A 26,512-nucleotide genomic window follows, 5' to 3' on the forward strand; every position below is an offset into this window, starting at 1 on the left:
AATTTCTACAGCTTCAGGCTGACTGACTCATCATTACACACGCTGACATCAAACGTTAAAAATATGTTTCCTTGCATTTTATTGCCGGTGCAGTCTACGAATAGCGTGCTGTTAGCTCCGTATCTTAAAACGCATATATGTCACCATATTTCCTTGAATGCGCACCAAGTACGTGGCATGTTTGTTTTAAAACATATGTTGTTTTAATTTATTTTTATTCCGAACGACACACAATGCTTTGACGAAGCACTGTTTTTTTCTCTTCATTAAAATTAATTCTCCGGAGCACACTACTGGCGGCAACACAAACACCATTGCAATTCGAGATTTGGTCGATGTGGATGTAATAATCATGTAAATCAACATAGTTCGTGGGAGAGAAGCTTTAAACTTAACGTGTAACAAACTAAATAAATTAATATGACAGTAATGGGTGACTGGGAATTTTCTGCCATACCACAACTAAATATTTGTTCCATATTTCCTCCACCTTAGGCATACATGTGTGAAGGTCTTTACAGAATTAAATACAAGCGTTTAATTACTTTACATTTCGAATGCTACAGTACGTGTATACTATTAACTTGAGAGACGCTCGCTTTGTTGCACATGCTAAAAGTAGAAGTATGTGTTTCAAATTCACATAATTTCAGTCATATTCAGTTTTAAATAGCACACGGCCACTACGATATAAATTCTACAGGTGGTTTGCAACCTGGTTTGTACGGAACGGATGATTTAATGCAAGAACTGCCTATGTTTTCTGAGTGAACGTCCTCGTCAGTTATATTAACATCAAGTCTTATTGAGAATCTACTCACGTCCTTTAACAGTCTCCGTGCGCTTGCGCGCAGCTCAACCAGGAGCTATCCAAATTCTGAAATGATTCAGTGGAGCAGAGCGCACGTCTCATTCCAATAGTACATACCAATCTTCCCAACCCAAGACTGTGTCGACAAACCCAAATGTCCTTTTTATAGTGAATATATTTCATGTAACACATCTATTGGCTGATCAGATCACATTACAATTAATTAATTATATGTAATTGTAATAAGTGTAATAAGTAATGATTCGGTGTCCCAATATTAAGGTTTGCGCGCACATTTTCCTCCTGTTGTACTGTATTTGGATATCAGTGCTCCACTAAATTTCACTATGATCCCGAGGAGTGGATTACCTCCAGCGTATTTTTTGGCACCACCGAAAATATCCAACTGCGCTTTGGTAAGAAAGAAAGCGATATTGCCTCGTGGATTTTTAATTTGACTGACATTTGTCCATGGAAGAGAACAAGGAAGTGGAACATTGACCAAAAAACCAAGAGGAATGATTCGTCCCTTTGTTAAAATTCTTACTGCTCTATTTGCTTGTGTCTTCGAGGCTACCAACTTCAGGTATGTGGAACTCCGTCCTGGCTACATTTTGTTTGTGTGCGCGCGCGCATTTAGAGTTACCGACATACAATCTACAATTGACTATATCACATCGAGAGGTTAACAAAATATGAATATCTTTCACATGATATGCATGTGGTTGAAAATTGGATTGCGTGCGCTTTATACCAAAGTTTGAAAGGTGCAACGCGTTCGAGAATTCTACCTGGAAACAGACTAAGATATGCAATGGGAGTGTCCTCCTGGTTAAATGCACGCGTCTTCGTATTTTGGTTGCGACTTCTCTCAGTGTACAACACTTCCACTAACTGTATCACTATTGTACGCAAAAAGATTATTGTATAATTTTCTATTGTTTAAATCAGACCCAACGGGAAATATCGATATTTTAAATAGTACCGGGCAAATAGTTGGTTTTGGACAAAGGATAATAATGAGTATCAATATATTTTTATTAGTGATATATTACTGTATCATTTAGATAATTAATTTATCAATTTAGCATAAACAAGATCACATATAAACAAGTTCGCGCGTTAGACTCATTTCGCTCAAATTCCCTTATGATGCCATACATTAACAATACATGTAAACAAACGTCGTCATTTTAATGGAGGCATAATTTAATTATGGATCAGTTTCAATTAGCTCACAAACTGAGATGATGCTGTGACAGGAAACGCAGTATATTGTCCTTAATTTGCTCAACTCAACTGTGCTCATCACGTTGGAAATGCATTGCTGACAACAGTTGTTGAACTTTTCTGAGGAAAACACTGAGGCATGTTATCATAACAGAGTGACAGGAAGTGTTGTTTCCTATGGAGCATATACCATAACAGCATTTTGGACAGGAATTTATGAATTGGTAATAGAGGTGGAAGAAAATTGCTTGTTGAAAACGAATGGATTATATTGAATAAGGGATACAAAACAATGATGAATGATACACAGTGTGTATCACCGCTTTTATTTGGATTGACAACATTTCCCATACAAATACAAAGAATGCTGAAATGTGTTGTACATGAGCTATCAGAAGCACATGCATGTTATTTTGGACACACCTTTTCCAGGAAGTCATCATCCTGTCTACCCATAAAATGGACAGTGTCAGTCAAAAAATTGATTATAAACGTTATTATAAAACAATGAATGAAAAGACAAGATATGCTGCTTCTCCAAATGTCGATTGATCCATTGTGCCTTATTCTGGTACTTGGCAGAATAATAACTAAAGCCTTTTCCCTTGACAATATAAAAATTTCACAAGTACTGAATGTCTTGTTCCCTTGTCCATAATGCTTTTGCATATGTGTTTGATGTCCAGTCTCAGAATTCAGAAGGTGACAATGACAACAATGTTATTATTAGACGTACATCCAGTAAGACTGATTACTATTTTACTACTACTATTATTATTATTATTATTATTATTATCACACCTGTACTACCATTAAATTACTTTTAGTACTAATAGATAACACTGTACATATGGACTTTAGGTAACATAGCTGGTGCATATGATACTAGTGAAGGTAGCTTGTGTATACCACGGTTGGTTGTGAATGGACTACAATGCAGCTCTCTCTCTCCCTCCTCCCCTCTTTTTTTTCTCAGGGCGATCAGTGCTAAGGAGTATGACACCAGGGCAGCAGGTCGAAGCTCTGCACTGACCATGTCTCCCTCTGATTTTCTGGACAAACTCATGGGTAGAACGTCAGGCTATGATGCTCGAATAAGGCCAAATTTCAAAGGTACATTTGTGACAAAAATTAGTTTTTGTCCTCATTTGAATTGCATTGCCTGCATTGAAAATGTACAACATAAATATATAGTAGATTTTTATGTTATCATGGGCACTGTGTAAACCCAAAAAATTAGAAAATCAAGCAGTATTATTTTGTTCAAAAAGGTTCAAGTCTCCCCATCTCGTTCAGTTGCTGAATTGAGGATGATTTCTGTGTGCACTGGTCTGATAGGTCCTCTAGGTTCTCTAGGAATAATGAAGGGGTTTTTCTTTTCATTTTGAGCAAATCATATCTTTCGGTTTCCTTGCAAAACCAAGACTTATATGCAATATTTCTTGCTTGTGGGCATGTGTTGGCATTCAAAATGCCAGCAAAAGAAGAGCACTGCAAATGTCAATAGGTGCTTAGCCTCTGATAATGGAACAGGATTCCATTATCAGAGGCCCAATCTCAACCCGCTCAGGACTGCTACAGGTACTGCACATGAGAGCTGGGGAAAAAAACAGCCTGCTCTTATTCTCCATGTGATTTAATCTTCCTTTTAGTTCCTTCCTTTGACACCAGAGTGAAATGTGCACTCTGAGGTACCCATTCCTTCAAAGTGCATCCTTTAACTTCTAACCTTTTATTTTTGGCACTTGTCGGATGTAAACCTGTTTGAGTAAAACAGAGACTGCTTCTAATGGAGGTCATCTTATGTCTTCCCTGAGGGGCTGGCTGTGTAGATTCCACCAGCAAAGTGTTTTTACTTCTTTTTCCATGTTGTACACTCAAGGTTCACAAGCATGGGTTGGGCTCAGCCCTTTTAAATGGGCTTTTCAGTATATCTAGAAAATCTTAGGATAGTACTGTTTCTTAATAGGTTTTTCCCCATGTATCGACTATAGGATGGACAGCCACATTTAAATTCTCTTAGACTGAGAACTATTCAGATTTTTCATATGTTCCATTTACACTATAAACCTCTATGAGGGTTCACAAATGCTCTGATTCTGTTTTGAATCTGAATTAATCTGGGAGTTCCACATTCTCACCGAATCCATGTAGACTTCTCTGAGGTAATATCTGTAGTCTTCCACATCTGATCTGTGGTGTTAGTGGATTTACAAATCCCACACTAAATAGAACAAAAGGTTGTTCTATAAATTGGAGGAAACATGCAAAATTGGCATTTTTGTCCTTGTATTTTAGGCATCAGTCTGACAGGATTCTCTATATCACAGTTTTTTAAAGGACAGGAGTGGAATGACAATGTGAAATAACCCTTACAGCTCCGTGATGCTAGGACAGGTGGCTTTGTAAGCGAAATATTAAACTATGAACAACACCTTTCATAAATACACTCCACTCACCAGCTGTGATGAGACATTGAATCTACCCAGTAGTATTAAGACCAAGATTCCCTCTGGCTGTGAGAGACACCTGAATCCATCTGTTGTGTTGTTATGTATACTGATATGAGAGAGAGAGAGATTTAAAAACCCTTTTATTGGGACATTGTTCAACCACAGAAAATTACTGTACTTCAAAAATAGAAATAATATACAAGCAACATAAAGAGAGAAACAATTAACAAACTAACCACAGGCAGAAAAGAGAGAAATAGCTAGAGAAAAGAGAGAGAGGAGGAGAGAGAGAGAGAGAAAGTGAGTGAAGGGGGGGTTCGACTGGAGCAATGAAGTGGTCAGAGACACAATCATGCGATCAGATTGGGGGGGGGGGGCAGAGCAGGGAAGGAGCAGAGGCGCTCAGTTTCCTCTCCACTCCTAACTCCAGCTCAGCAGACATCTCCTCTTTCTAAACCCAAGCATTTCTACAGGGAGGGGGGTGGGCGTCTATTTTTAGCTGAGGGGGAAACGTAGTGGTGGTGACGTGGAACGTGGAGTATTTGATGACAGAAAAGGCCTGAGCAGAAAGAATGAATTTATCTGGAGAAGCAGCCATTTGTTGTTGCCAAATTGGATGAATGTTCAACAACAGGCATACAGATTGATCTATGTGCACATACTATAGGCTTACATGTAGACGTGGCTGGCTTAAAGGTACGCTGGTACAGTTGGCTTACAGGTAGATATATGGGCACGTACAGTCAGCTGACAGGTTGACAGGTATAGTAGGCTTTCTTGGCGTATAGAATACATACAGCACTGCCACAAATTATGGAAACATTTATAAACAGATTTTTACAATTAATGCAATATTTTTAAATTCTCTTTTTGGCATAATAGATGTAATATTTTCATCAACTAATAATTATTATACCTTCCTATATGTATGAATTCATACCTACATCATTGAGCAGTCTATTGTATCTTACACTTGGAAAATCTATAATCAGCTTGAAATGTACTTCTTTGTCCAGTATTTTTCTACATAAAATTATCATTTTCATGAAAAGAAAACTTTTTTTTGCTTTATTTCAAATTACTGATGGTTAGGTCACATACAGTGATGTCATTAGCATTCATGGTCAAGAACTGTTTAGAATACATTTTTATAGGCAAATTGGCTCAGAGAAACAGCAACAGAAGAAAGGGCACAGATAAAAGACTGAATAGTACTAAACTTCTTTTTAAAGCAGTGTTTCCATCATTTGTGCCAGCCAGCACTGTACAAATTGACAGGCACAGCTGGACTACAGATCTGTGCACATGTACAGTAGGCTTACTGATAGACAGATACACTAGGCTTACAGGTACAGTAGGCAGGAGCACAGGCAGACTGGTGTGCTCTTACAAAGGCAGACACTATTAATAGGATACACACAGGGGTGATGTCAAGGATTTTCAGGACCATGAAAAGATATCATATTGAGCCCCACCACCACAGGCCACCCCCATCCCTGCAAAAACACAGCACAATTTTTTGAGGGCCCCTGTCAGTCAGGGCCCTTAGAATTATCCCTGCACTTTAGAGGAAATGGGGTATATGATGTGAAAAATAGGATTCAAATGATGCAAACATTACAGTGACCCAATATTAGCCACAAACTTATTTTTAGGGATTGTGTTTTTTTCTTTTCTTTTTTCTTTGTGCAGCGGAGCTTGGCGGCTCAGTGTGTGGAATCGCAGGAGTGCCGATCAGTCTCCCTTTCCTTGCTGCCTCTGTAGAAACGATCTAACACTTCGCTGTCCCAAGTGATTTCAGGGGAATAATACAGTCTTGCTTGTGTGCGCCAATGCACGCACATGGGTGGATGGCTGGTTGCCGATGCCCTAATGATTCATGTCATTCCTGTAAATCAGCAGAAGTGTGCAACAGTTGCCGCTGTTGGGCTTATGAGCGGCATGGTGCCCCCGAAGGATAGGAGAATAAACCGCAGGACAGGTGCAAGCAACCAGAAATTTGCAGTACAGCTTTCCAATTTACCCAGCTGAATGAAGTATTTCATTCAATACATTCAACACGCATGTTTTATTTCATTTAGCATGTGAATGTTGCCTTTTCTTCTGTGAGGATTAAAGAGAAGCAGGGGTCCTTTATATTACGTGCGGTACAGCATTTATGCTGTAAACGCACTTGACCACCATGGTGCACAGCCCTGCCATTCGCTGACTCCAGCTGAAACGATTGAGTGATTGCCAGTGAAACCTGTGTGGATCCTGCTTCTCATCCTGTCTCACACAGAGCGCACTTAGCTCAGTGTTCTTCATTTGACTCTTTCTGCTCAGTCCACATACATAACATGCACTACACTCCCTTGCCCAATATATTTTTTTCCTCTCTGGGTGCTCCTGTATTCTCACAATGGATTGCAATTAGCCTTGCTTTGAAATGCACCAAGTAATTACAGTCCATCCTTGTACTGCAGTGATTGAATGGTAGAGAGAATAATTGGTTTCTAGGCCATGAGTTTGATGATTTTAGGTACAGGATTTTTAGTTTGTCCTGATAGACAGACTAACCATTCAGCACCATGTGGCAGCACTCCCTCATTACCAGCACTGCTTTGGACTGGGGTTGATCACCCTTTTCCTTTCATATTTGCTAGGCCCATAAAATGCCAACCTGATCTTATAAATAGCTATGTGCCCTTGATATTCACCACTACACATGCCCTAAAACCATGACAACCTCCCTTCCCCCGCCAACCCTGAGCAAAACGCCAGCACAGTCGGGAGAGACGCTGTCATCTTTCATGACGGCCGCCGAGATCAAGATAGTGAAAAAGAACCTCGCTTTTCCTTGCTCTGCACTTTGCGGGGCATAAATAGGGCCCACATGATGCACATTTTAAAGCCGCAGGTCTGTAATGTTGACAAAACTGTTTCACTGCGCACCACATAAGCTAAACAGCAGCCAAACTGTTCGCTAAACTGGGCAGCAATGAGTGTCTAGCACTTGTCAAAGTTACTATGATGAGTCATATTGTGATTTCTGCTTTCATGAATTATAATGCTGCCAAATAACTGCCAAAATTGGGAACACATTTTAAAAATAGTCCAGGCAGCCCTACATTAGAGCACTGTTTTGTTATTGTTTGTCAGTCATAAAGTTAAATAGCTCGGTGTGATGATTAACACAAATAGCATTTAAATGCGTAAGTTTATCTCATGATAGTTATCTATTCTGCTTATTATTTTATCTGATAGTTTATTTGAATAAGAGAATACAAGGTGCAGTGAATTAAATATAAAATAATAGTTTCATCATGTTCTTAACATTCACTCACAAATGAATGCAAGTGTTAATTATTTTTATTACATAGTTTGTCTACTTAATTCAGGTTATTGCTGAAAAAAAAGTAGATTGCATTTATTTGTGAGTATAAGTTAAAGAAAAATGTTGGTTGATTCTAGGCTTGGATTTTATTTTATTTTGTTGTTGAAATATTCCATTGCTGAAATTCTCCCTCTTGATTTGGTGGTAACCACAGTCACACTTCCACATAGTGAATTAGCACATACGCACCATGGATGAGCACGTGAGGGTTTGGAGGGGAGTTTGCTTTATCAGGCTTTCTAACTGCCTTCATGTTCATCCACTTTTTTATGAGAAGTTAAGGTCAAATGCTGATTGAATTTAGTCTTTAAATAAAGCACCCAATTAAACACTATTAATGCTCATTATGAATTTTCACACATACTTTTGCTTGAAGAAAACACTTCAGCTTGCGCATGAAACCCATTTAAATATTACTTTGTTGACAGTGCTTATGAAATATTATTAAAACTATAATGTTATCAATGACTGGCTGATGAAATGAAGTCTTGGATTTTGTTCAAAGTTTATTAATCGAAGATCCACAACCATTGTTTGGGATTTTTGCTTCTAGTTTTAGAGTAACTGGGAAGAATCTGCTTTCATTCATTTACCGTTCCAGTCACATTTTACAGGTCATTGCATGGATGGTTTACACACATCAGTCACCCTTAGAGAGTACAGTAATAAACAGGGTTGACATTATAGAATGCATTATAAAGATAATTTAAATTGTTATAAAGAAGAAATCATAAAGCAAGAAGTGAAATGTTTTGCCACAGTTGCAGTGAAATTGCCCCCATTTCTCTTTTTTTAGTTTTGTTTTACCCCTTAGCAACTCATGCAAAGTGTGCTTCTACTATACAAGATAAAGATGCTCTGGCAGACTACCAAATACAGCAACTAAATTGGTCCCAGCTATTAAAAATGGATGTTACAAAGAAAGATTTAAGGCACTTACATTAAAAAAAGACTGACATAGATGGGTTTTTTTCTAGAGGGATTATCAAATTGGATTCAATTAAATATTTCAATTTTTCACAAAAAAAGTCAATTTTGTGCTGATACAGTTCTTACAGAGTCATCATTGCATGCAAATGCTTTCCGGGTCATTTAATTAACGTAGAGACTATTTTGGTGTTGAAGACTATCCTTGACACAGTGGTGGCTACTCCCTAGACTGCTGCAAACTGATGAGCCAAGATGGGGTGAATGGTCTGTGAAAAACTGGACTCAAAGTACCTCATTGCTGTTGACAGGATATGGTGTAAAGGAATTGATCACGGAAAGCTCAGTTTGTCTGTGCCAAAAATAATTCTGAACACCTGAAAACGGCATAAGAATGAAAGCATTGTAAAATGCCCATTCTTTTTGTTGTTCTTGTTGCCATTTTTACTATTGTCTTTTTAATATAACTGCATGTGATGTCAATATTACTTATACAGGAAGTACTTTGCTGTTGGAAATGTTTGTGATAAAGCAGTGGCCTTAATATTTCATTAAGACCAAGATTGCAGATTAACATTCAATAACACTGCAGAAAAACAGGTACATCTACGGTAATCAGGCAGATGTGCTCTCATAGGTATTAGTCACCTGATGTATGTCAAGCAACAATATCACTGGATGTTAAATTAAGGTAATAACATTGGAAGTCAGATTCAGATATGAAAATTGCCTAAGGTTGCATGGCACTAAAGTACCTGAATGTAACTTCAGAAAATAAAATAGCTTCAAACTTTCAAGATGACAGGTTGCTAGTGACTGATGACTAAAGAAGCTGCTGTGCATTCTGGGCTGAAATGTCCCCGCTTTCCTTCAGTACATATCACCTAACTCTCATTGCATTCCACAGGTCCCCCTGTAAACGTTACTTGCAATATTTTTATTAATAGTTTCGGCTATGTGACAGAGACGACCATGGTAAGTGGAGATAGGCTTTGAATTTGTGTTCTGTGCCAGAAAAACATGCAAATGTCTTGTTTATCGCCCAACCTGCAGGTCCACCCGTCAATGTTACCTGCAACATATTTATCAACAGCTTTGGTTCAATAGCAGAGACTACAATGGTGAGTCAAGAAGGTCCTCAGAACATTCCTTTGGGCCTTGTTCTTTGCCCTCTCACCCCTCCACCCATCTGAAATAACACGTTCAAACTTAACTGCATTGACTATGTCTATTGGCGGGACAGAGTGGAAGGTTTGTTAATTAGACAGTCTTGGAATATTATTCCCACTACACTCCTTATGCATGTGTTGCATTTTATTTGATATTGACAAAAAGCTTGACTCCTGGCTGGTAAGCTAACATATTTTTAAGTGCAATAGTGGGACACGTGGTCTGGTATCAAGTCCAGATCATTCCAATGATGACTGTGACCTGGAGTCCTGCAAGTGCGACACATAACTGGCTGTAGCAAGTGTGTGCCTTCCTGGACTGACAGAAGATGGTGTGTGGGTATGTCATTATGATTTCCCAGTCTAAATTGGGAAATAAATAAAACTGGGAAGGGGGGTGGGGGATGGGGTGGAATTATCCCAAAAACGGACTGCCAGCAATTAATTAATCTCAAACACAACAAGACTAAAACAGCTGGTGATTCAAGCCTTTTGATTGTAGTCAAATTTGAAGCCAGCTAGTAGCTGGCTGTGATAAATCACGCTCCCTTGGAAAGTGCAGCTGTTGGGACCGCCAACAGACTGCTGTCAAAATATGGGCCTGTAGCATCTGCAGCACAGCAACACTCTCACGCGCCTAATCAGCCTGCATGGGGTAGTACCGCTAACTGCATCTGCAAAGCCAACCACATGTAAACACAAGACCATGCCATGAAGCCAACCCTCTTATTTCCTTAGGAAATAAGATAGGAATGGATGATTTATAGTATGCATAAAAATGATCAATGAAATAATGAATAATAATGAGTGAAATACTGTCTTTTTTACATTGTTTAAATCAGGGGTGTCCAAGGAGGGCTGTTTCTCGATTTCATGCAAACTTCTGTTTTTTATTATATTTAGTTAACGGTATTTTAGCTACATTTCTTGATAGGTTCATGAATGACAGCTGAAGACTCCCATGCTCCATTATGAAGCATCTTTTTGTGGTTTTTAATCTATGGTTAAATCAGCGTAGGTGTGTTCAGCTAATTTGTTAATTTAGCCAGTGTAATTAGTGACAACAAAAACCTGCATGCACACCAGCCCTGCAGGACTGGAATTGGCCATCCCTGGTTTAAATGCATCTCAAGGAACTCGCTAACTTGATTAAATATTTTTTTCTAGAAATGTACCACCTGCAGAGCAGTTTAATTGTTTCTGGAAAGTAAGTCTATATTGCTTGAAAAGTAAAGGTTCAAGTAACTGATAAGTGGAAAGGTAGTTCGGAAGTTGAACAGCAACTATTCTGTTCAACTAAACAGGGCAAATTTTAAATGGGTCTCTAGTTGTGCAGTAGTTGCGTAGGTGTTTGGGGTTAGCACCTGTTTTTTAGAATAGGCGTGATTGTTGCCACCTTCAGGCTGCTAGGTACAGTGCCAAAGGTGAGAGAGAGGCTGATAATAACCAGCAACAGAGGGAAATGGGCAGGAAGGTAAGATTTTACTAGTGAGGTGGGCATTTGGTGGAGGTCCTAGATTTAAAGATGACTTCTGATGAAGTGGAATCATTGACAGGGAGGAACAGGTATAGATAGAACCTGTCCAAGCTAGCTATGAAGAGGAAAAAAAGGACCTCAGATTCAGTAGTAGAGATGGTGGATTACTTCAACTCAAAAATCAGTGGAAAATTGTAAGGCGGCTGCAACAATTTTTTAGTTGTTTTTGTGACAGATGAACTCTGAATTCCATTCTTCAAGGAAACAATGAGCTTGTGAATTTAATTTTGGGTCAGAGTGAAGGCAAACCTGTCAGTGAATCTACATTAAGTCTTATATTCATTACATTGCATTCATTTAGCAGATGCCCTTATACAGAAAAAAAGTACAATGTAAGAGACATAAGTGCATCCATGTGAGTAATATGAACAACCTTGCTAACAGCACTTCCAGATCAGTGAGAGTATGTTCAACATCATTAAATCACTACATGTAAGTTAACTCCTGCTGGCCTAAAGCCATAATGTAAATCATATATTCATACAGCTAACATCCATTTAAAACCATAAAGCAGGCTATAAGAATCCTAATGCAATTGCATAAAAGTACTTGCTAGAGGGTGGGAACAGGAAGTAAGCCATGATACAGTCTGAAGAGGTTTTCAGTCATTGATTCTGCTCTACTGGCATCCATGGCAAGTTGCATTCCTCTACTAGGCGGCCAGTACAGAGAAGCATTACGACTGGAAAAAGTGAACAAGAAAGTAGAGGAATCTCAGTCATAAATAAGGGCAGTTGGTTTGCAATGTTTTGGTGTAAACTTTTACTGAGGGTGACTGAGGGGGGTGGATCAATTTGAAATAAGCGCTGTTTGATGTGCACTCCTAATTTAGTAACAGTGAGGAACAACATGCATAGAACCGCAAGACTTTTCAAAACTGAAATGTCTGCAAAAAGCTTCTGGAAACCGGAAAACTCCATGATGCTCATTAATCTGCTGCAGTGTGTTTATTCCAACAATTCTACAAATATGGCTTAGAACATTTTTGCATTTGTAATAATTATCAACCATTCAGTGCTGTTTTGGAGGAAATTGAGTGGAAAATACATGACTTCTTGGCTTTCAATTCAGCTCATTGCAAAATATTTCAGCCCTTTTTATAGAACCTTCCTATTTGATTTCATAACAAGTATTTGAACTTGCAATAAATTCATACCTGCTGTAAACACAATAGATATCAATGATTACCAAACATGGCAGTAGATAAACACAGACACAGAGTTTACTCAATGTTAGGTAAGGAGGGGATAGGGAAACATTTTAGGAGGGAAGCTGCCTCGGTATGATTTACTCTATCAAAATGGGAAATCCCTAATGGGCCTATTTTACTGCCTGGTCTAAAATAGCTTGATGAAATGGGGCTGATGACCCAGATAATATGGAGGAAAGTGATTCTGTGCATACACAGTGTATACTTGTGTTTTTAAGTAATTCATGAATACTGATTCACTGTTGCAGAGTAATTGCAGCTTTTAATTTTGAATGGAAATATTTTTACATTGGGATGAAGGTGCAAAAATTATTCTTCCTCTTAGCATTTTGTTCATATTTCATAATGTCACAGTTTAGACAATCAGATGAATCAAGTCCTGTCTAGTTTACCCATTTCGTAAAATTGTAGTCATTATAATCATGAAATAATTAATAGCTACGTATGTGTCATATAGATCCTTTAATAAAGGATTTTAGCATGCAGTACAGATCTGTTGGATGTTAATGTCAAATTTGTATTGAGTCCACCTCAATAAAAATGTTATAACTCCCATAACATTGCCCACAGCCTTGAATTGCAGTCACAGGGTGATTCATTTAGTGGGACCTTGAGTTTGAAGGTTTGGGAACCCCGGTTCTAACAATGATTTATGGTACTGGGATCTTAGTAAAATTTTAATTGAAAAAAATTGTGCAATTGTTCACTGGAAGGTTTGTCCAGAGAGGTTTGTAATTGACCGCCCCGCCCCTCCTTGCAGGACTACAGAGTGAACATCTTCCTGCGGCAGCAGTGGAATGACCCCCGCCTGGCTTACAGCGAGTACCCTGACGACTCCCTGGACCTGGACCCCTCCATGCTGGACTCCATCTGGAAGCCTGACCTGTTCTTTGCTAACGAGAAGGGCGCCAATTTCCACGATGTTACCACCGAGAACAAGCTGCTGAGGATCTTCAAGGATGGCAATGTGCTCTACAGCATCCGGTGAGTTCTCATAAATGGCTGTTTCTGATTGGTCCACTTGTGCTGCATGAGTAGTCATACTATGTATGACTTTCGGTACTTTCTTTTTTGTAGATATATCAGGTCTCAAATTTGTAATTTTTTGGGCAAGGCTGATAGTACTACTTTTCAAGGACTGCTTATCTTTCACGATTAAGTTCTTGGTGCAGCAACACACTCTACAACTGAACCCAAACCATGCCAGCTGTGGCCCTTCGTATAGTGCATAATTGACCATTACATGACTATTAAGCACAAAGAAGCCAAAATGACAAGTCTAGAGGGGCTCATTGCTGAGTACTGACTCCTCTGATCAACTGGCTGTTTGCAATCTGCCTGCACCAGCTGCATCCGTTGGGCTGCCCTCTGGCTCAATAACTGCCAGATCAGCTGGTATACCCTTTATGGTTAGTCTTTGAGTTTGCCCCATTTATTCAGCCCAGAGCATGATTTGATTGATTTTGATTGTATATTGCTTATAACTGTACTACTACTACTACTACTACTACTACTACTACTAATGATAATAATAATAGTAATAACCAATAACATTTTGTTGTTCACGGATGTTGGACACAGAATAAAATGTATTATATCTAATTTTCTTTCATTGATATAAATGTTTAATCCCTTCCCGAGCAGAAAGTGCTGTAAAAAAAACTGTAGCATAGTAGCATTTCCCAAATTGAGACATTGCGGTACAAGTCTATTTGAGTGCCGCTCTGTCTCCACTTTGCATAACATCTTTTGCTAAAGGCTCTTTACATGTAATTATTCCTCAAAAATGTGTCTGCTACATGAAAGACTTCCTGTCTGGAGTGCACAGCTTTGAAAGGATTAAGTCCGCCCCCCTAAACCATCACGCTACCTGCATGCTAATGAGCTTCATTGTTATATTTTCACATGGGGACTTCTATTTATAATGAAGTTCAACCAATTTGGAGTTATGATGTGGGCACACAGACCGAGTACAGTATATAGTATATAGCACAGGGGTGGGGTGGGGAGCTGAGGGAGGTTAGGGAAAACAGATTATTGATAAACAGAAAGGAGGGAGGCGGGATTGTTATTGAGGCCCCCTCCTCCTCGCTTCTTCTAATAGTCAATAGCTATAATTGTTACATGCAGTTCTTAAACACACACATGTATGATTGAAGAACAGCACTTGCCATTATTTAGCATATTTGTCTTCTTGAGCAGATGTTCCTTGTCCTAATTAGGCAGACCTTGCATCAGGCCCCAGTATGTGGTGTTTTCTGCTACAGCATCATGAAACGCTGTTTACGCGGGTCAAGCTAATGAGGGAGAGTTTGCAATCTGTCCGAATGTGCACACATGTTGAACACTCCAGGTATGCACTAGCCTTTAGAAGCAGCAGTACTGGAGGGAGGGAAAGAATGAGAAATTTCCTTTACTGCATGTACAGCTGTCCTCACGCAGTGTGGCAGTTTGCTTCTCTTATTTATTAAGATTGTTACTCACTCACAGGCAACTAATACCTTTTTACTTACTTGAAGTTAATCCTTTCATTCATGCAAAATTTAACAAATGAGCACATAAGTAATCTCTTTAAAATCGACCTCTTTTAATGGGTCAAAGCAGAGTGTGCGTGGATAACGCAGTTCATTAATATTTCTACTTTTTCCCCATTCTATTTTTTTTCAGTGGAACCTCTGAAAAGGAAAAAATGGCTTCATATTGTCACATAAAAAACACAAAAAATTGAACCAGCTGTATTCTAGGGGAAATACTGATTGTAAATACTTGTTAGCTTGTTAATTACAACAGTCTACATGTGGCTTAACCACCTAAATGGATTAGCAAGCCACATTTGTTAAATCGAGATCACCTTGCTCATTAAATGTGCTGAAAAAAGTCTATTTAGAATGTTTAGCTGTTGTTTTTGTATATTAATTGCAGCCAGTTGATCAGAGGAGTCAGTACTCAGCAATGAGCCCCTCTAGACTTGTCATTTTGGCTTCTTTGTGCTTAATAGTCATGTAATGGTCAATTATGCACTATACGAAGGGCCACAGCTGGCATGGTTTGGGTTCAGTTGTAGAGTGTGTTGCTGCACCAAGAACTTAATCGTGAAAGATAAGCAGTCCTTGAAAAGTAGTACTATCAGCCTTGCCCAAAAAATTACAAATTTGAGACCTGATATATCTACAAAAAAGAAAGTACCGAAAGAGTTGTTTTTTTACCCCCAAAAAATGTCTTAATAGAAAAAAATACCATATATTCTTCGAACTAAATAATGAAACAATTTAATGTTGGAAATGTATGTTATCATGGAAAGTTGAAAAATATTATGTATGTATATTAATGATGGTATGTTGATGTTTTCCATCTTTAAGGCTCACGCTCATTCTCTCCTGCCCAATGGACTTAAAAAACTTCCCCATGGATGTACAGACCTGTGCAATGCAACTGGAGAGCTGTGAGTTACAGGTTTTTAAAAAAACTTTGTTTTACAACACTTATCATATACACTTAATATATAGCACTTACCATAATAACACTCATCAAGCAACTCTTAATATATACACATTTTTATGGATAATGGATATATTATTATGAAAGCACATTTATATTTGATGAAGACTTTTATTTTTATATCAACTTTTATTATGAAAGTATGATTAGGTGCATGGCTTTTTTAAAGATGTGCCTTACTGAGTACCTAGCTCAGAAATAATAGTTTGGCAGACACTAGTAGCCAAAAGTTTTTCCTTTTCTTAATTTTATTTCACTTTGCATTATTTTTGATTTCCCTACATTAATTTAATTGTGCTGATTATGCTTTAACTTTGGAACTGGAAGACCCACCGTTGATGGCTATATTCTCAAAAACAAAGGAACAGTGGGTTTGATTGACTTAATCATTAGACACACGGCTGAAGGTGTATGAATTATGGTGTATGTCTGGCTATAGAAAAATATGTGGAGATTTGAAATTTAACAAACCCATAAAATAAGTTGCAAACTTGGCTCAGCTTTGTTGTGTATCATTTGGAAAGAAGACCGTGGAACGAAAATTGTTGAGGTTCTGATGGAAGGAATTTATCCCGTTGAATGGAATTTGGAAATTGGATTGTGGATTGCTTGAAGCGAGGATATATGGAAATGATCGCTGGCTGCTTTGAAAATCTGCTGGAGTGTTCTTGCCTAAATATTACTGATTTCTTTCATGTTGCAACTCAAAGATAATGGTTCAATGTTATGGATTTTTCAGAGATGGAAATGGCTTTGTAGCCTGTGGACTGGAAACACTGCGGCATATGTGAATGGATGATGTCTGCTTTGGGGGGTGAAACTGGAAACAATGTCATGCCAGCCAGTTATCCCAGCCATTTCCCCAAGAAGAGGGCAACTGTAGGGGAAAAAGGACTCTAAAGCCCACTTATAAAACCCTGGAGGAACAATTCAACAGCCAAGGGTCTGGAAAGATCTATATTATAAGGGAAATAAAACAGGCACAACTAACAGTCAAAAGAAATGAATCACAAGTCATATGAGTGATTATGAAAATGTGAATGTATTTCAATATAATATTGTATGTTTTATGCACTTGAGTTAACTGTTTCATTATCCGGGAAGTCTGCTCCCTAAATGTTGAAAATAGCCACTCCACAATCAGCGTGCCTAATCTGAATGATTTTCAAAATCTCTAATATGATGCAGAAGAGAGCAAAGGACTCCAACTGAAATAAGAGTACTGCAGCCACCTTATGCCTCTGTAAATCATAAAGCACGTCGGCCAAGTTAAAGCTCAGGCTGAGCATGCAGGTCTCATGGTGTGTGCTGCTGCATTAGATGATAAAATGCTTGTTGGAAAGGGAGACAGTAGATCTGAAATTAAGGATGGGGAGGCATGCCTTGAAAAGGGACATTGCTGCCTCAAAGAACAAGGTTAAAGCTGTGAAAATTTCACCAAAGCCCACCTTAGTAATATCTGCAGTGTCTGTTGTTAACGCCTGCTCTATCTGATACTGTGAATGCATACTTAAAGTCCAAGCAGGAAAGGTTTGCAAAGTAAGACGATAATGTAATGTAATGTAATGTGGAGGAAGATTAATTTATTTATAATGTATGTGGCACATCTTATCAGCTCACTACTAAGGATATCAAAATAAAGACTGGTAACCACGGTAACAGTGACCAACATGCCTGTGAAGGATGCTGACAATGGAAATGAAGATATAGACAGTGCCATGGACCTAACGTATATCCAGAACAAAAGGACAAGATTTCAAACCTTTTGCACCAAATCATCAGACCTACACTTATACAACTCTTACTATATAAATGTATTATAAAGTAACATACAATTATTGTACTGTATAACACATACAATTATCATGCATTCATCATATGTAATTATATAACATTTCCTATATGCCATTATCATACAACACCTATCATATATAATCTAAGATGCACACCTATATATAATCCTTAGCATATACATTTATGATACAAATTTCACAGAGTGAATTTTATAAAAACAGTGGGCTGGCTACAGGTCTTTCTCATTAATTAAAGGCACTTAGTAATCAGATCAATTTATTCATAACTACCAAGTAAAATGGACTATGTGAAACCAGTTACTCAGATTTTGTTGAAGTCTCCATTGGGTGGAGTGTCGCAATGTGACAACAGCAGTCATAGCATACATAATCTGTAAGAAAAATGTTCACCTTCCATATAGGAGTAACACAGAATTTTATCACTAACAGAAATTCATATAAAATATTATTTTTAATGTAGTCCTTTTTCACAAATTCCAATACACTCCTATTCTGAAATGTTTAAAAAATTTTTAAAAAAGATTCACCTGTAATAATGGCTTATATCCCAGATAGCCATGGAGTGCAATTCTCATTGCTGGATGATAATAACTGGAAAAGATATCCCAGCACCCAGTTTAAATAGATTTTGTTTCCCCCAGTTGGCTACACCATGAATGACCTGATCTTTGAGTGGCTGAACGAGGGGCCTGTACAGGTGGCAGAAGGACTGACTCTGCCCCAGTTCATCATGAGAGATGAGAAGGAGCTGGGATACTGCACCAAACACTACAACACAGGTGAGGAAGGGCCCTGCAGTCCCATTACTACATGCTGTGTCCACAAAAACATGCTGGTGATTGTGCACATTATCCTTGTCGGTTCCTGAGATACCAATAACTGGCTATCAATATTGATGCTTGAGGAGACGTTTCACACTAGAAAATGAAGTAGCAATGTAATTTTCTTACCTAGAAATATTTTTTGGACTAGAAATGACAGCTTTCGGCAGTGTCGTTTTATGAATTTCATTAGCACATAAAAAAGGCTCCACAATGCATAATTTCAAAATGAATGCAAGTCTACAGATGAGGAAGATCTAGCTACGGTTCTGCTTTGAAATACCAATAATAATAATCATAATTATAATAATAACAATAATAATAGTGATAAAACAAATTGTCCTTTGCAAGAATTAATAATTTGGAGGCTGTATGTGCAGTTGCAGCCATCCATAATGATATAATCTCTTAAATGTTCCCGTTTTCATTAATAACTCACTAACATGCTAAAGTGGATAATCATTCCAGAAGCATAATAGGACAATTATGCCTTAGCTGCATCCATTACTTCCACTTTCATACCTGTTCCATTGCCTACTGAATGTCAGCCATAACTCTTATGTTGAGGTTCTGTTGTACTCACGGGGCAGAGCTCTTCCTTGAGGTAGTTTTTCTTTAGTGCACACAGCCATTCGAAAAACAATGTAGCGTGCATTCTGTAAATACAATGTTCCAGGATAACCTACCTGGACATGTACTTCAGGAGTCACTGCACTATAGGTACTATATATGGCATCACCTTATAGACACATGAAAACATGTTACTATGAAGCATACCAGCTGCAGCGCTAAAGCCCAGGATGTTGCACCTGTGCAACAGATGGACCGGCTTATTTCAGTCTGGCCCTGTGCACATATGCTGAATCTAACACTGTGTTAGTTGGTTGTGTGCATAAATATAATTTATTTGGTCAGGCTAACATATAAGATGCAAGTTCATTAAAGTCAGGGGAAAAGTCAGATTGTCTGTTTTTACTGTCAAATATGAATTAATATTAATTAATCTTTAGTATTTCGCTGATCATAACCTCACATGAAATCTTGTTTTTTATTCACTGACTGATACAGAAATGTGGTTTTGAGTGCTTTCTGTTCTGGTGTCAGGCAAATTCACCTGCATTGAGGTGAAGTTCCACCTGGAGAGGCAGATGGGGTACTATCTTATCCAGATGTACATCCCCAGCCTGCTGATTGTCATCCTGTCCTGGGTGTCTTTCTGGATAAACATGGATGCTGCACCCGCCCGGGTGGCCCTGGGAATCACCACAGTACTCACCATGACGACGCAAAGTTCAGGGTCCCGGGCCTCCCTGCCGAAGGTCAGATCTGCACCTGGATAGTCTTCAGACGTGTACCCGACACATACACCTGTGAATCCAATCACACAATTGATATTGTAATTTCATAAACCAATGGTTCCCAAACCTTTTTATCCTGAGGAGCCCAAAATGACCACCCTCTAGCAGAGCACTTTAGTGAAATGGTTAACGACTGAAATCTTTATCCAGCACCTAATATGGGCTAAAGAGTGGTGGCTATTTAACACACTAGTAGATGGCTGCATGTTTAAATCCGGTTAAAGTTGTTGTTTTATGGTTCTACATACGGCCTGCAGCTATTTAGTAAAATGTAATAATCATAAAGATGACACTATTACTGTGGATGTGTAAACAAGACAAGATGTATTTTATCTAGTACATGTCATTTATATAAACATGTCATTTATATTTTCTTTACAATGAAAATATTTTTTGTGAATTTAACTGAATGCTGCAGAAGGCTTGTCTTCATGGAAGCTTAAATCATGCAATCAATCTTGCTTTGTTTTCATGGTTAAAAATAAACCATTAATTAATGCATGCTGTGAGCATGTGACAGAAAACCCCACAGAAAAGATCACTTCCATAGCAACTTGGTCAAGGGAAGGTATTACAAGCTGTTCTCCATGGAGACCATCTCCATGGACACCGCCTGACAGTCTAAGTCCACAGCTCTGTGCTGTTCCAGTCCACTGGGCGAGTATGCGAGCCGAGTCTGTGGTACCTCCCCAGGGAAAACTTCATCAGTTCTAGCCATTAATAATGATTATTCCCAGGGATCTATACCCGTAAGAATTGTACACCACAGTCAATTATAATTTGACCTGAAATCTTCTATCATTGCCAAATTTCTTGAAGACATTATTGACCTTTCCCTCTTGTTCTCCACTATTTGAAAATGAGAAACATGCCTTTCAAGTCACCCGGTATGTCACACAGTATCACGCCCACACAAGGAACCCAGCAAGTGCACTTCAACACATTCATGCGTAGATGTGTATCTCTCCCGTGACACCTTGCACATTGGGAAGTACTATTACAGTGGTAACCTGATGACCCCTGGATGATTTAAAATGATTTTCCTGCTCCTCTTTGTTCTTGGTTATCCTTTCAAATTGCTCATATTCTGTAATTTGGGATTTCCAGAGCAGCAGATGAGGTTTCAGTATTTGGATGCATGATGATCATTATATCCAGCTGTCAAACAAGGTTGAGCAAGGACATAGTAATTGGTTTTTTTTAACAGCTATTGTAGACCATTCAAAAAGCACCATGATCCAGAGCAGTCAATGTCTATCACTATTGAAATTCTTGAGACTTGGCTGCTTTCAAATGTTGTATTTTTTCCTTCTATAGTGCAAAACAGCTCATCGCGATGGCTTTGATAACAGAGATCACTCGATATCCATGTGTATAATGAATTTATATTGAGTATTACAATAACATCCAGCAACACATATCTGCAAAAGATCAATAGAGCTCTACTATAATGAACTAAAAATGATTTCCATAGACTGAAAATCGGAGCTGTAGGTATTTACAAGAATTCTTTGTGGCATGAGACTGAGCATTATTTATTTATTTATTTGTTTTTGCAATGCAAATTACCCACAACTTTAAAGTATATATAGAGGGACAACTTTGAATTTCTATGGATAAACAAACAGATAATTTGCTTCAATTTTGGAGGTAGATACAGATGAAAATCATATACAACCTCATAAAAATATGTGTTGAATCCTTGGGGAAAATTAGGGGGATTTGAAATTCCCTTGAACTTGCATGTACCCATTAATTAGCTTAACGTTGCCACCATCAAAGAAAGCCATCATTACTTCTTTGCAAATACAACCTAATTACTATTTCTGCTGATACAGCATTTAGCTAGCTTTTTGAAATGAATACAGAAACTATACAAGGGATTTTTTTCTTTTATAAAATGAAAGCTACGGTTCTGCAGTTCAATTACAGTTCTTATGACAATTAGTGTCCAACATAAATTAGTGAAAGTTGTAACAGGCTATGGTATTATTGCGTTCTCAGTGATATCATTGGACATTATGTGTCTGTGTTAAAAGAGTACTTAGACTAGATGATAATCAGTGCTCTAGTGGGGTGTTTTCATTTCATTTCATTTCACACTTTAATGTGTTCAGTCACAGCAAAGTGTCCTTTCACTCATGCTCTCTCTTTGTGTGCTCGCTTTCAGGAGACAGTAATGTGGAAAAGTATTTTTCTTATTTTCATAAATTAGGATATCCCTACCAAGCAAAACTGTGAATATGTGGCAGATGAGATATTAGATGTTAGATTTGCCACACTTCACCTTCAGTAAGAAGGCACAAGTATTTGGACTCATACATGGCCAAAAGTATGTGGACATACTTGTCATACAAAATGATGGGCATTACTATAGTGTTGGCCCTTTCCTTTGCTGCTATAGCAACCTCCACTCTTCTGGGAAGGTTTTACTGTACACTGTAGGGGCACTGCTGCAGGGATTTGCTTCCATTCAGCCAGAAGAGCATTAGTGAGGATTGGCACTGATTGGGATTTTAGACATGGCTCTCAGTTGGCTTTCCAATTGATCCCAGAGGTGTAGGGTGGGGTTGAGGTCAGGACTCTGTGCAGGCCAGTCAAATTCTTACAAACTGATCTCGACAAAATCATTTCTATATGGACCTTGCAGTGTGCCCAGGGGCATTGTCATGCTGAAACAGGAAAGGGCCTTCCCCAAACTGTTGGGGGAGCACAGAATCATCTAGAACAGGGGTCCTCAATCTGATCCAGAAAGGGCCAGTGTGGGTGCAGGCTTTTGTTCCAACTGGGCAGTTACACACCTGATTCTACTAATCAAGGTGCTTAGCAAAGATTCCAAGGGGTTGATTAGTAGAATCAGGTGTGTTACTGCTTGGCTGGAACAAAAGCCTGCACCCACACCGGCCCTTTCTGGATAAGATTGAGGACCCCTGATCTAGAATGTTATTGTATGCTGTAGCATTTGCCTTCACAGGAACTAAGGGGCCTAACCCGAACCATGAAAAACAGACCCAGACCAAGGGGTGTCCAGATACTTTTGGTCATATATATATATATATACGAGAGTGTGTGTGTGTGTATGTATGTATGCATATAGCAGAGAATGGATCACAGAAAAAAATGAATGATGGCCTTTTTTGTGCTTGACAGGTGTCTTATGTGAAGGCCATTGACATCTGGATGGCCGTGTGCCTCTTGTTTGTGTTCGCTGCCCTGCTGGAATACGCGGGCGTTAACTTTGTCTCCAGGCAACAGAAAGAGTTCCTCCGATTGAGACGCAGACAAAGACAACATCACAAGGTGAGAAAGCCTACCACATGTGTGGTACTGAAGAGTATCCTCACTGCAGGGTAACAGCAGGTTTTTTTTAAGTAAAAGTGATGTGATTGTATATGGGCCTGAGTTTAATCAGCGTTCAAGTTTTAATTGCAAATAAAAGTTAGTTAAATTTAATCATTTTTACACAATTTGGCAAGCTAATTGTTTTACTGTTAATAAAGAAGAGAAAATGTAAATATTAAATATGGTTTCATAATATGTTACGAAACATATTATACCAAAGCTACATGGCTATATTTAATCTTATTGAAAAATACATTACTTTTATAATCTAGTTATTCCTTCCCCCACAGAACCTGCAGGTAGATTTTTTTTATATTAAAGAATTTCTGTTGTGCATCAGTATGTCTATTCTTGAAAATACCTCCAAATAATGACACAAATTAAATAACCAAAGAAATAAATTGAAATGCAATGAATGCATTGCATATTAATGTTCTCACAGCTTAACTGCCATTTGGACCTGGGCTCCTGTTGAAGAACAAAAATGGAACCGCTGGGGGACATTCAGTTAGCTGCAATGTGGTTACTTGGTATTTTGAGGCAAACAATTTTTTGTGAAGTTGTGAATTGTGGCTAGATACAATCACATATACTGTTAAAATTTAATATGAGTAAAACATGCATTCAGGAAACAGCGACATGTGTGCATGTCAACAACGTAACACTCAACGTCACACTAACTCAGATTACCCAGCCCAACCTGGACGTTGGTATTTGAGTGGCACAGCAGAATCAGTGGTCAGACAGTGAAGAGCTGTCTCGCTGCTGCTGGCTAACTGAATTCAGAGATGGGGAAAGTGTGTCTGGTTTGATCAAGCTCTTCCTGCTGACAGCTGGGCAGTAGGATGGGGAGGGAGTCAAGCCTCTGTCCAACCTTACCTTTAAGCAAGCAGCTGGAGACGTGGCGCTCGGGCACTCTCAGAAGTGAGAGCAGCTACTGCGTCTCTCCAGCACACCCACACCTGAGACGCAGCCACTGGCAAAGCCTTTCATTCACCTAGGCACAACAGACATACATGGTACATCACCCGGTATACTGCTTATACCGCTAGCATCGTTTGGGTCTGATACTAACGCTCATGTCGTGTCCCTCCCCGTCGCTGCACTGCCAGGATGACGACATGAGGGAGAGCCGTTTCAGTTTCACAGGATACGGCATGGGCCACTGCCTGCAGGTGAGGGATGGAACTGCAGTTAAGACTACCGCGCCAAACCCCGCACCCCCTTCCCCAAAAGACTTGGATACCACCAAGAAGAAATTTGTGGACAGAGCCAAGAGGATTGACACAGTGTCCAGAGCTGCCTTCCCGCTGGCTTTCCTCATCTTTAACATCTTCTACTGGATCACCTACAAAATCATTCGGCATGAGGACGTCATCAAGGTGTAGCCACGCTGTCCGTCTGAGCCACACAGACATCTGAGAAAATAAACAATCTTCAAAACATCTCTTTATTTGTTCTCTATATGCCTAGACTGTATAGCGAGGCTATGAGGAGCGTGTTAGTTTTTCTTAAGGAATAGAGAAGGTGATCTTTCATAGTCATCGACAAAATGTACATATATTCAGTATAGTGAACATATATTGGAAAAACGGAGCATGTTTATTATTTATGGTTAATCGCTGGATTTTTTGTTTAATTATACATTAAGAGTACATACTCTTTAGAGTTGAGATGAGCTAACGTATGTGGACCAAATTTTATAATATACTGCCTTTGTACTGTACTTACATGAGAAACATCGTGTTGGTTAATGAATAGCCTAGGGAGGGATTTAGAAGGAAGTAGTTTTGTGTGGAAAATGTTTAATACTATGTGGAAATATAAATCCTACATGAATAAAAAAGTATTTTGGTGAAGTTTAAGTTCTTGAGTGTCTTTTTTACAAGCCAAAAAGTGACACGCAGTCCTTCTCATTAGATTTGTTAAGAGTGAGCTTAGTGTAGCAGAAACATACTTTCTTACAATCCTCACTAGTGTTCCCTCTTTATTCTGCCTCTACAACATTCCAGTGCCCCCATCTCTCTCTATTTTATTCTTTGTTCTAGGTTTAGGATTTTTTCAGGTTAATATTTCTGCTTTTTGTGATATTGAATACCCCGGGCTCTTACTCTGTAATTTAAGCGGTTTCATTTTCTTGAGAGGAGAAACAAAGCCCTTGCCATAAGATCAGTTTAATAATTCCATGAATCCTGTGACTTTATTGGCTGCCTGCTGTTTTTCACCCTTTCATTTTGCTTCACAGCCATCATCCCTTGAGCACGTCCTTAAGTTTAATTTAAAATGCACCTCATCATTATCTCTTTTTAAAAATGCTTTAAACAAGGAATTTTTCTGTGCTGGACACACTGAACATAATCTCTCAAAACCTTTTCCCTTTGTTTAACTGATGCTTATGCGTCCCTTAATATATAGCTTTGAAATTTTGTGTGTACAGATGAGACAAAGTTATTCCAAAATTCTAAAATGCAAGATTTGGGTTACAATGGACAGACTTGGTACTTTCACCACATACATTGCCTCAAAGTATAATTTTCAGTACCCTGCACTACATTTTAGTTTATCTTTGTAATAATGACCTTGTGTGAATTCTTTGTTGTTTGAGCAGATGCTCAAGGCCTTTTCCCTAAGATTGAAAGATAAATGTATCACTCAGATCATGGGAGAATCAGTTGTCTCAAGCAATATATCTAACCATCCTGTCAACGTGTCCAGAATAAAATTAAGGGCAGAGGGAGCCTTTAGAGTCTGAAGAGGTATGTCTTCTGTCTGTGTGTGATAAGAGTTTCTGGTTTCCTGACAGGCATCTAGAAGTCGTTCCACCACCAGGGGGCACCCTAACAGACAGGTGACACCATTCAATGTGGAAGTTCACCACAGTGCTATTTGCCCTAATGGGAGCCTACAAAGCATGCATAGCTAATAATGTGAATTCAGTGGTTTTAGGGAAATAATAAAAAGAAATA

At 38.7% G+C, this 26,512-nt stretch overlaps 1 protein-coding gene across 1 annotated transcript; it reads left to right on the forward strand.

Annotated features, from left to right (window-relative positions):
- The first annotated feature begins 891 nt into the window (after nt 1-891).
- Nucleotides 892-25,405, forward strand: LOC135240815 (glycine receptor subunit alpha-2). The gene is made up of 9 exons (XM_064310771.1): nt 892-1,397; nt 3,018-3,154; nt 9,851-9,918; nt 13,474-13,697; nt 16,073-16,155; nt 18,667-18,804; nt 19,951-20,165; nt 23,355-23,504; nt 24,659-25,405. The coding sequence occupies exons 1-9, from the start codon at nt 1,330-1,332 to the stop codon at nt 24,932-24,934; spliced, it is 1,359 nt and encodes a 452-aa protein (XP_064166841.1). The 5' UTR covers nt 892-1,329; the 3' UTR covers nt 24,935-25,405.
- The last annotated feature ends 1,107 nt before the right edge of the window (nt 25,406-26,512 follow it).

The sequence above is a fragment of the Anguilla rostrata genome, chromosome 15 (genome assembly GCF_018555375.3).
Source record: "Anguilla rostrata isolate EN2019 chromosome 15, ASM1855537v3, whole genome shotgun sequence".
In the NCBI taxonomy this organism is placed as follows: domain Eukaryota; kingdom Metazoa; phylum Chordata; class Actinopteri; order Anguilliformes; family Anguillidae; genus Anguilla; species Anguilla rostrata.

What these genes read in the sequence shown, in the direction of transcription:
- LOC135240815 (XM_064310771.1), top strand. Translation starts at nt 1,330, where the DNA reads ATGATTCGTCCCTTTGTTAAAATTCTTACTGCTCTATTTGCTTGTGTC. An exon ending in AATGTGCTCTACAGCATCCG is followed by an intron (nt 13,698 to 16,072) that starts GTGAGTTCTCAT and finishes TCCATCTTTAAG; the next exon opens with GCTCACGCTCATTCTCTCCT. An exon ending in TGCAATGCAACTGGAGAGCT is followed by an intron (nt 16,156 to 18,666) that starts GTGAGTTACAGG and finishes TGTTTCCCCCAG; the next exon opens with TTGGCTACACCATGAATGAC.